The 12,029-nt window shown below is 43.5% G+C and overlaps 1 protein-coding gene across 1 annotated transcript in view; it reads left to right on the top strand.

Annotated features, from left to right (window-relative positions):
• The first annotated feature begins 528 nt into the window (after window positions 1-528).
• Window positions 529-12,029, top strand: part of LOC308399230 (NLR family CARD domain-containing protein 3-like) — a 40,138-nt gene continuing 28,637 nt past the window's right edge. The window contains exons 1-4 of the mRNA XM_080886360.1: window positions 529-587; window positions 1,194-1,246; window positions 4,995-5,279; window positions 7,551-9,342. Coding sequence (XP_080742486.1) covers window positions 1,198-1,246; window positions 4,995-5,279; window positions 7,551-9,342 — 2,126 coding nt within the window. The 5' untranslated portion in view covers window positions 529-587; window positions 1,194-1,197. The remainder of the gene's footprint in view (window positions 588-1,193; window positions 1,247-4,994; window positions 5,280-7,550; window positions 9,343-12,029) is intronic.

Here is a 12,029-nt window from a genome sequence, read left to right as displayed (position 1 = left end):
AGTGTCCTCCAGTTCAGTGTCTTTGTCAGTCCCACATGTGTCGTTTCTGTTCAGCTGGTCTTCCAGTCAGTCATCCATCTCAGACTCTGTCATTCTGTCATAAACACCAGCCTTCACCACCTGTGAGGCCTGCGTTTGGGTCCTCTCTTCTCCACATCCACACTGCGATGCTGTGACATATACAGTACATAAAATCAAAATTCACGTTTTATGCAACTAAAGTGTTTCATTATGTAGGCTACAGAACATAATTCAGTTATAGACGATATATGAAACATGTATACTTACTGCATTTGAATCATTTAAACCATATGTGATATAAACACCTGCACGTGTGTTTGAAAAAACAAACGCTTTGATTTTGACACCCCAAGAAAATCTTCCTAGATCTGCACGTGTTCAGAGTAAGAGCCGAATAAACGGCAGCAGAAGCTGATTGATGAACAGCTGAATGACATATCAGCTGTAGCTGCAGCATCTGCACAGAGTTTGATTGGCTAACGCTGATTTGTTTGTTTTTTTAAACAGGACAGCAGAGAGAGGAGGAGATGAAGAGTGCAGCAGATTGATGAGACAGTGAAGAAGAGGTGAGCATCTGACAGAGCAGAGCCAGTTTAAAGGAGCCTCACAAGCTCACACATGACAGCTTCATCAACATGGAGCTCTGAGTGTTTATTAAAGGATCATTGGACGCTCTGACACAGCTGACTGCAGCCTTTAGCTGTGAGCACACAGTGTCTCACATTTACATTCACTTCCCTGTCAAACTCAATAACTTTAAACAGCTGCTGTTATCAGGTGAAGATAGCAAAGCTTTCAGGGCTGAGCCCCAGTGTTTCAGGATAATGGCCCCAGAGACCACAGTCACATATGTGGGGAAGGATTTTAAGTTTAAAACTTCCTGTAAGCACTAACAGCAGAGACGCACAAAGTCGCAGACAGGGAACAAAGTATTTTAGGTTTGTATTGTCAGATTATTTAATCATTATACTGAACAAATATGTGAAAAAGTAAAAACCTCTATTATGATGAGGTTATCACTACATTCACATGTCGTCGATGTGTTCTTTCACACAGATCAGTTTCAGTGTGTGTGGCCCGTACACTAAACCATGACACAAATTCATATGATGTGACACCCAGACTGTGTTCACTGTTTCTTTTGGTAAAATCATCTTCTCGTGTTTTTATAGAAAGATGATGGAAGAACCTAAAGAACAGCCAGCCAAAGCAGCTCCATCAGCTGGTAGGAGATCAGTGCTTTGTATGATGAGACGTATGGATGTATAGACTTCAGGCAGATTCTTTTTTGTAACTGTGATAAGTACATAAAATTCACGAGTTGTAACCTGTCCTAATCTTTGCCTTAATCTTTCTGTGGGACATTAATATAACATGAGAACTTCCAGTCTAAGGAGTTTAGCAGAGAAACAACTGGACTTTTTTGTACTTTGAACCCACATATGAGGTTAAAACGATGCCACCTTAAAATGAAACTGAAGAAATATTGAAACTGAAACAAATGTATTGAAAGTGAAATGATAGTGAAAAAACATAAATATAGAAATTTAAAGAAAAAACTCACTGTTCATGTGGTTTTCACACTTACATCGTTTTTTTCCACGTACAGTTATTTTTTCAGCTTCAATTAGTTGGCACTGCTTCGGCATCTGAGGGTGCGCTTGAGGGGCGGGGCTTCAGAGCCACATATATGAGCCACATATGTTTGCGCACATTATATTGCTGACCAGTGACTGTAGAAATCATGGACGACCTAATATCTGCAGCAGCCGCAGTCATGAAGAAACTTGCGTATCTCTGAACGGCACATAGAGCGGGGACGCTGAGAGGAGGTCCAGCGTTTACCGACTGTTTCAAACTGACAGACTCAGGTGTTCTTCAGTGTCTGCCTGACAGAAGGACCTGAGAGCCGCCACAATATTTTTGGTAAGTGAAAGGTGTTTGTAAGCTAATCTGTAGCTAACATCCTTAGCTAGCTAGCTAAGATGGGCACTCGGCTATCGGCAAAACTTGTTTTGTAAAGTTTGTTTAGCTAACCCGTGCAGGTGAACGAAATGAGCAGAAACGCACCGGGCTGCTCCGTCAGTAACTAACCACAGTTACTGTACTTTTATTATGAGTATTACACTGTAAGAGCAACAGGCTGCACTCTGCTGCAGCTCCTGTGCAGAGCTGATTATTCAATATGTGCAAACAGCAGCATGTTTTCACTCTTTTGCCACATCTGTAAGGATATTAACACATATTTTAAAAAAGGCTTGCACTTCAGTAACCCCTCATTAATCATTAATTACAGATTAAATAGCAAAGCCTAATATTTATGTACTCAAACCAAATACTTCTGCTTGGCAGCTTAAGTTAAAATGTGTGTTTCATTTTTCCTCGGATTACATTTTTAGCACTGACTCTGTGTATTGTTTTTACTAAGTTTGTTTCAAATATTCAGGTTAAATAAAACAGTCTGAATCATTCTTATTGAGGTAAGTTCACAAAGTTACATGTGCAGTACAGCTTACATCCTTTGAGAGGGAAAAAAGCATTAATATTTGTTATGATACCTCTGTATGTTGGTGACCACGGTGCAGCAGCAGACTGAACCAGGACTGAAACCTGCTCCGTCTGCTCATGTATGCAGATTCACATTCACAAAGCACCAACAACTCAAAGGTTAACATTATACTGGAAAATCTGTTGGTATATACGGCTTTAAGAAATAAACAGCTCGTATGTGAGCAGAGCTGAAGAACTAAAGAAATGTAAGAGAAGAACTTCAGATCCTGGGTGTGTGAGGACAGAAGGATCAGCTCTATTTCAGATTTGAGATAAACTTTATATTTCAGTTTGTGATGGTTCAGTTCTCTTTGTGATTACAGGAGCTGCCCTCAGATTCAGACCTCAGCACCACCCAGTGACAGCAGACAGATCATCCAACATGTTCACATGTTAACTGCAGAATGAACTGATGCAAACAGTACAAAGGTTAAAGCACCACATGTGCTGTAGTGAAAGCTGCAGCTGTTTTATGGATAAAAACAAAGTCAAAAGGATTAATCACCCCTGTATCATATGAATGTTGGGTTTTTCTCTGTATCTGTTATTGTACGATCTACTGTACAATATAAAGCACCTTCAGGTGACTGTTGTTGTGATTTGGCGCTATATGAATAAAATTGAATTAAATTGAAATGTAACTGTGTCACTATATATCAGCATTAACAGGACCTCAGCTTGGTGTTTCACAAAGCTGCTGATCTCAGACCTGCACAGCTTCCGTTTTAAACACTGAATGTACTCAGCTGCATGAAGAGCACGTTTGAGTTTCTCTGACACAATTAAATAAAAACTGATGAAGGTCAAAGGTCGTCACTTGTATGTCGAACTACAGACTTGTCATCTGGAATTCTTTCACAGTTTTTTATTTTTGCCAATAGTGTGTTATTTACCATAAAGTGATTCAGAGTCATTCATACCAGAGTAACCAGAGAGGATGATATATTTTTAAATATATAACTATCCACAGGACTGAATATAATATCTCTAAGTAAAAGTCCAGAGACTCTGAGGATTATCCAAGTATTTATAACATTACACAAAGCAAAGCTCAAAAAGCTGCTGGCCCTGATGCATTACAGGGCATGCTTGCCCCCCACACTGGATCCTCACCAATTTGTCTATCAAATCAATGGAGTATAGAGGATGCTGTATCCACAGCTCTTCACTGTGTACTCTCACACCTGGACAACAAGAGTACTCATGCAAAAATACTGTTAGTTGACTTCAGCTCAGCATTCAGTACAGTTCTTCCCTCCAAGCTGATCACCAAACGTGTGGATCTTGGACTCAACAACTCCATCTGTGCCTGGATCATGGCTCATGGACTTTCTGACCAACAGACCTCAGCATGTTAGGTCAGGCCATAACAGCTCTACCACTGTCACACTCACACTGGCACTCCACAGGGCTGTGTGCTGAGCCCGTTCCTCTATGACTGCAGACCTTAGTATGCATCCAACTCCATCCTTGGACGGGTCTCCAGCTTCAAGTTCTTGGGGATCCACATCTCTGAGAATCTGTCCTGGTCAACTAACACCTCCAGCCTGGTCAAGAAGGCCCATCAGGGCCTCTTTTTCTTTAGGATACTGAAGAAGAATCAACTTCCACCGCTGTGTGATAGAGAGCATCCTGACCAACTGTGTCACAGTCTGGTGTGGGAACTGCTCTGCTGCTGACCGCAAGGCACTGCAGCGCCCAACACATCACAGGGATTCCACTTCCTGGCATTGAGGATGTCCGCAAGAAGAGATGTCTACGCCGAGTATGCATCATTCTCGGACTCCTCTCATACTGCCAATAAACTCTTCCAGCTCCTCCTCCCCTCCAGGAGGCGCTACAGGAGCCTTCAGACTAAAACCAGCAGGTTTAGGAACAGCTTCTTCCCCACAGCTGTCACCCTACTGAACTCAGTCCCCGCTGAGCCTTTCCATCCACACTCACCTAACCCTTCTACACTCCTCCTCCCAGTGACCATGATCCTTTCATTATCAACATTCACCACGTTGGTTACTGCTGTAGTTTTAGGACACTGACATGGTGTAGTCTCTGTTATAGTGCCTACACTGTTATAGTCTGTTCAGAGAGCTACGCTTCCACTACTGTAGATATTTTCATAGCACTCTGTAGATCTGTTTACCTCACAGTGCTTCATCTTTATATATGTATATTTGTTCATAGTATACCTGTATACCTGCCCGTCTGTATAGCAATACAGATCATCTGTGTATCGGTTACAATATTATTTTTCAGTTTCAATATTTTCTTCAGTTTCATTTTAAGCTGGCATAATTTTAACCCCACACATCCTAAAATTCAGTATTTGTTGATGAGATGATGAAGTGTTAATTCAACAAAGTTAGAATATTTTTCACATGATGTCGACTGAGAAGCATGTTTATGTCTCTTTCTTGTTTCTGTAGAGAAGGAGCTTGCCAGGGTGCGGTCAGCCTTTGTCTGGAGGGTAACAACAGAAATCCTCACACAGCTCCTTGAGGCCCTCGTATGTGACACTGTCTTAAATGAGTTGGAGAAAGAATCTATACTGGAGAAGAACCTAGCCAGAGCAGATAAGGCACGCAGCTTCATCGACACAGTGAGGAAAAAAGGAGACAAAGCATGCAAGATAACAATCAAACATCTTCAGATCAAAGATCCTTCTCTTTTCTCTCAGCTACGTTTGAACTCTGATCCATCTGCTCAACAAGGTGAGGTCATGTATCATATACCATGAATAAAAATGGTCACCTTGCAGTTTGTTGAGATGTGAAAGTGAAACCTCAGAATTCACTGTAAGAAAAAGGAGAGGGCAAGAACGTCATTCTACGACGAATGTTTGGATTTGTTACATGCCTGCAAATGTATTTTCTAAACTACATGGACATCATAAACCTGTGAAACTACTTAGATCTAATGTGAGCTGTATTTAATTAAACACAAGTGTTCTTTACTTTTAAAAACCATGCAAACTGATTGCCTTAAAGAAGAAAAGCATGAGTCATTTGACTTAAATGCCACATTTTTATATAATCAAGTTCAAGTTCAAATTTTATTCATCACCTGCAGTGTCAGGTTGCCCTGCAGTGGAATGAACCCGCCCCCCGACAATACACACACAACACAGACATCACATGGGGATACAAGTCAGAGAACGTTGCATTATAGAAAAAACACTGAAATCTACACTACAATGGGAAAGTACAAGGGGAAAAAAGAGACCTCTGCTCATGCTGGGCTATAGAGGACAGCATGAGAACAGGAAACAAAAAAACTCCTCTGCACAGAAAGCACATAAATGTCCACAGTACAACATTATAGAGCACGTGACCAACAACAAGGTTGGTTAGGGGATAAGGAGTAATCCCAGGCAACACAGCAGCCATCCTGCCACTGCGCCGACTCTCCAGCGTGGGCCCAGACCCGCCTCGTGTTCCCAGGAGGCAACAAGCATCGAAGGCATTGGAAGGGGAGGGGGGATGTGTGAGTGCTTATCAGTGTAAATGTATGTGTGTGCGTGTCCATAGTTCAGCTGAGACAGTGTCCTCCGCCCTATCAGGCTAAGTAAACAGTCTACCAGCCAACCCAGGTGGCCTTGCATGGAATGGGAAGGAACAGACTCAACACAGTCGTTATCAGGGTGTTTTTGTTCAGCTCAGGCCTTGAGCCCACAGCTGGCGCCAAAGGGGTAGCCGCATTATATGATTTGTGATTTTTCTTTTACAAACAACTCATGAGAATTTCAAGCTGTTTTTAACACTCCGACACCGACACTGGTCTCTCAATCTCCCGCTGGATAGCTGCGAGCCTCTCAATTATGTTATTTACCTTCAATTCTGTGGTCTTTTCAGGCTTTTGCTCACAGAGCAGATTCTGAGACTTCACGACCGCAGCCAACTGATCCGCGATGTAATCCAGCTTCCGCCCCAAGGTGTTGTTCCGAGTGGATTCTTCCTTGATGTAATCCAATATACACTCAGAGGTGTTATTCTGAGCCTTCACTGCAGCCGTTAGCGCCTCCAAGCTCTTAACCATGCTGCATTCACTGAGCCCTTTCTGAGAAGCCGCACCTCGTCCCATCCTTTCAATCCCAGCGGGCAGCCTTGTGGGGGTTTGAACAGCCGGTTCCGCTTTCTTAATTCTCCGATAAACCAGGGCCAAGCCAGCTCCGATCAGCAAGAACCCTGTTATCATGGTTCCGAATAGGTACATATCTTCAGCGTCCTCGATCGACAGTCCCGCCAGGCACACGATCCTCCATGTCTGCCACTCGTCCATCGTGTATCCGGCAGGGAAAGTCCCTCCAGGGCACTCGGGCTCTCCCGAGCCCAGACAACTCGTTGAGAAAAGGGTGTCAATAGCATTCAGAGACCAGTTGATCAAATCCATAATTCTCTTTTAGGTTTTTAGACACAGACTGTGAGAGAGTGTTCCAGGGAAGTGAAATACACATGAGACAAGACAAAGACACAAGAGGCTAAGGAGGGAAGATAAGGGGAAGGAGAAGAGGAGAAAAGTGCGACTGCCTTCGCCAAGAGCCAAACGAGAAGGAACATGTTTAGTGTGGCCAGAAAGGGTTTACATTATCTTTCGCCATTGTAATTTATGACAAGAATTAAATGTGAATTACTGAATCTCTCTCAGATGCTTATTTAAATAACATAGCAGTGTTGTTATTTTTGGTGACAAAGTTTGGAGAAGAGGCACAGAAAGCAGAAACCTGTTTAGCCTGCACATGTTGGCATCAGGTACATATGAAAAGCTGCAAAGCAATACAGATGTGTAGGTTCAAAACATTTAATGTGGCTGTTTTCAGGAATTACATTTAGGAATTCCTGTAGCCCCTTTTTTCTGGTTTTCTGGTAGAATAAGTATATTAAAAACTAAAACGTATGATAGGCTCAACAAAGGACAAAGTACGTCAGATAGCTCCTTCAGACCAGATTTGTATTTTTCCTTCTTTTTTCCTTTTTTTGATTCAGATGCTCTTCAGAAGTGTCAGCCTAAACTTAAGTCTGTCTTGAAGAAGAAGTTCCAGTGTGTGTTTGAGGGCATCGCTAAAGCAGGAAACCCAACCCTCCTGAATCAGATCTACACAGAGCTCTACATCACAGAGGGAGGGAGTGCAGAGGTCAATGATGAACATGAGGTCAGACAGATTGAAACAGCATCCAGGAAACCAGACAGACCAGAAACAACCATCAGACAAGAAGACATCTTTAAAGACACACCTGGAAGAGATGAACCAATCAGAACAGTGCTGACAAAGGGAGTGGCTGGCATTGGGAAAACAGTCTTAACACAGAAATACAGCCTGGACTGGGCTGAAGACAAAGCCAACCAGGACATCCAGTTCATATTTCCATTCACTTTCAAAGAGCTGAATGTGCTGAAAGAGGAAAAGTTCAGCTTGGTGGGACTTGTTCATCACTTCTTTACTGAAACCAAAGAAGCAGGAATCTGCAGCTTTGAAGACTTCCAGGTTGTGTTCATCTTTGATGGTCTGGATGAGTGTCGACTTCCTCTGGACTTCCACAAAACTGTGACTGATGTTACGATGCCCACCACAGTTGATGTACTTCTCACAAGCCTGATCAGGGGGAATCTTCTTCCCTCTGCTCACGTCTGGATAACCACACGACCTGCAGCAGCAGACCAGATCCCCCCTGAGTATGTTCACAGGGTGACAGAGGTCAGGGGGTTCACTGACCCACAGAAGGAGGAGTACTTCAGGAACCGATTCAGAGATGAGGAGCAGGCCAGCAGGATCATCTCCCACATCAAGACATCTCGAAGCCTCCACATCATGTGCCACATCCCAGTCTTCTGCTGGATCACTACTACAGTTCTGGAGCGTGTCCTGAAAACCAGAGAGGGAGGACAGCTGCCCAAGACCCTGACTGAAATGTACATCCACTTCCTGGTGGTTCAGGCCAAAGTGAAGAAGGTCAAGTATAATAGAGGACGTGCAACAGATCCACACTGGAGCCCAGAGAGCAAGAAGATGATTGAGTCTCTGGGAAAACTGGCTTTTGATCAGCTGCAGAAAGGAAACCTGATCTTCTATGAATCAGACCTGACAGAGTGTGGCATCGATATCAAAGCAGCCTCAGTGTACTCAGGAGTGTTCACACAGATCTTTAAAGAGGAGAGCGGACTGTACCAGGACAAGGTGTTCTGCTTCATCCATCTGAGTGTTCAGGAGTTTCTGGCTGCTCTTCATGTCCATCTGACCTTCATCAACTCTGGACTCAATCTGATGGAACAACAACGAGCAAAATTATGGTCTAAATTATTTAAAAAGAAAAATAATTTAAAATCTCTCCACCAGAGTGCTGTGAACAAGGCCTTAGAGAGTCCAAATGGACACCTGGACTTGTTCCTCCGCTTCCTCCTGGGTCTTTCACTGCAGACCAATCAGACTCTCCTACGAGGTCTGCTGACACAGACAGGAAGTAGCTCACAGACCAATAAGAAAACAGTCCAGTACATCAAGGAGAAGCTCAGTGAGAATCTGTCTGCAGAGAAAAGCATCAATCTGATCCACTGTCTGAATGAACTGAATGATCGTTCTCTAGTGGAGGGGATCCAACAGTCCCTGAGATCAGGAAGTCTCTCCACAGATAAACTGTCTCCTGCTCAGTGGTCAGCTCTGGTCTTCATCTTACTGTCATCAGAAGAAGATCTGGATGTGTTTGACCTGAAGAAATACTCTGCTTCAGAGGAGGCTCTTCTGAGGCTGCTGCCAGTGGTCAAAGCCTCCAACAAAGCTCTGTAAGTAAACATGAACTCATCGCTTCATTCTTAAAATCATGGGAAATAAATCAGAGGTGCTCAGTTCAAAGAACACTACCACTTTAGAAAAATTAAAAAATAGTCACTAAAATAGTCATGATACTTTAAATATTTCTCTCCAGCAGGACATGTCAGCATTTCTGAAATATTTTTGTCTTCAACTCGAATCAAAGCACAATCCAGATCCAGCCTATAAGAACATGAGCTCTGATCCTTCAGCCCCTCTGACAGGTTTATTATCCTCAAGTTGTTCACTTGTCTCCAACAACCAGGAGTCTAGCTCTGTTTTTTAAAGCAAATACTTGAGCTACCAGACTGCACCTACATCGTTTTCAGATGTTCTTATTTTAAGGTCTGGTTTGTGTCTCATCTTTATTGCAATCCCCCATGTCTCTCTGTTTTTCAAATATAAATCTGTTACCTCGGTGTGGCCAGAACAACATGGTGAACCCAAAATACAGACAAAGGTGAAGGAACTGAATATTACTAGACGTGAAGGCTTTATTTACACACAGGAACTTGACACTTGGAATTTTTTAACATGAACTGTGAACTATGGCGGAAGTCAAGCACTTGAAGCTGTGAGCATGAAGTGGGCTCTGTGGTAGGTTTCCGGAAATGGGTCTTGGTTGATGGTAATCTGAGTCACTGTAACAGAGGTAGAGCAGCATCAGAAAGATCACTGGTGGAGGTTACAGTAAGTGAACGAGGTTATCTTCAATGTCTTATTTGGGGTTTCTGTAGCTCAGGAGGTAAAGCTGGTCTGATCTGACCTACTGATCAGAAGGTTGGTGGTTCGATCCCTGGCTCCTCCAGTCTGCATGTCAAGTATCCTTGGGCAAGATACTAACCCCAACTTGCTCTCCGATGCATCCATCAGAGTATGAATGTGCGTGAATGTACTTAGAAAGCACTAAGTTCAGATAAAGTGTTTGTGAGAATGGGTGTGATTGGGTGGATGTGGCATGTTGTATAGAGCGCTTTGAGTACTCCGGGAGAGTAGAAAAACGCTATATAAGAATCAGTCCATTTACCATTTACTTGTCAGTAATTGGAAAGCAACTTGGGGAAGGCAGGTGGTGAGGTCTGGGTGAGTACTTGTTAGCTTTGAATCCAGGCAAAGTGGTCCAGTAAGTCTAAGAGACGAAAGGCATTAATGTGGCTGTGAGTGAATCAAGAAGACCAGCATCCAGGAAAACGTGACTGAACTGCAAGGGTGAGTAGATGATCCGAGGATTAGGAGGTTAGCAGTGTTGTTGAGAGTGCTGATGTTATATTCAGCCTAGTAGATTACTGTCAGGTGTGGACAATGGACAGGCTGACCAGGCTTCACCCAAAGGCAGAAACCAGAGTCTAGTGGGAAACCACCGCCGCTCACACAGACCATGACAGCAGCATGACCCCCCCCCCCCCCCCCCCAAAGCATTCTCTTTCACTTGGCATCATTTACCTCTCCCTTCTCCAATTTCTGATGTGTCCACCTTTGCAATGATAACTGTGATCAGGGTGAACCAAAAAGGTGCCGTGGTGAACAGATACTTCAGTTTGGTGAATGCAGTTTCAGCTTTGGGGGACCAGATGCATGCTGAGACTTGAGTGGTGCAGCTACCTGACTATAGTTGAAAATGAACAGTCTATAAAAATTTGCTATTCCCAAAACCCATTGGAGATGCTTCTTGAATCTACAATGGGTACAAGGGGTAGGCCACTCTGTTAAAGCTTTCACATTTGCCAGATCCGTCTTCACCTGCCCCCGTGCCAAAATGTAACTGAAAAAAGTTATTGATGAGGAATGGAATTCACACTTTTCTGCTTTGACATAAGGTTTATTCTCCAGCAAACGTTGGAAAAATAGCATGGACATGAGACTGATGTTCCTCACAGGTTTTGGGAAAAATGAGGATATCATCCAGATACACCAATACGAACCTGTCAAGGAATTCCCGGAGGACATCGTTAACTAATCTTGAAACATTGCGGGAGCATTAGTTAACCCAGGCGGCATGACCAAATACTCGTAGTCCCCCAATGGCATGTTTAAAACGGTCTTCCACTTGTCTCCCTGATTGATCTGGAAAACGTGGTAAGCGTTGCGGATGTGGGGTTTTGTAAACCCAGTGGCACTGTGAAATGGCCTGAAAGCAGAGCTAATGAGGTAATAGGTACTTATTCTTGATGGTAATATCACTGAGGCCCCTGAAGTAAATGCATGGCCAGAGAGAGCCATCCTTTTTCCCCACAAAAAAGAAGTTCCAACTTGAGATGACAATCGTTGGATTATGCCTGCACCGAGGGATTCCTTAATGTACTTTTCCATAGCCGCACACTCAGGTCTAAGCAGGTTATACAGCCAGCTAGAAGGCCGGGTGGAGCCAGAGAGTAGTTCTATGGTGCTGTCCTGTGGTTTGTGAGGTGGCAGTGAAAGCGCTTTACTTTTGCTAAATACTTCCTGAAGATCATGACATTTGGTGGGGACAGAGGAGAGATCTAAAACAGTCTCAGTGTTGGTTGATGGTTCCACAGGTTCCGGTGGACGGGCAGAAACAAGGCAATTTGAATGACAGAACAGACTCTAACTGATTACCCTCTGACCTGACCAGTCTAAGTGGGGGTTATGTAATTCTAGCCAAGGAAACCCGAGTATGAGTGGTTTGTGAGGTGCATGA

The sequence above is a fragment of the Rhamphochromis sp. 'chilingali' genome (genome assembly GCF_963969265.1).
Source record: "Rhamphochromis sp. 'chilingali' genome assembly, chromosome: 1".
Taxonomy (NCBI): Eukaryota; Metazoa; Chordata; class Actinopteri; order Cichliformes; family Cichlidae; genus Rhamphochromis; species Rhamphochromis sp. 'chilingali'.
This window is presented reverse-complemented; position numbering and strand designations above follow the sequence as displayed.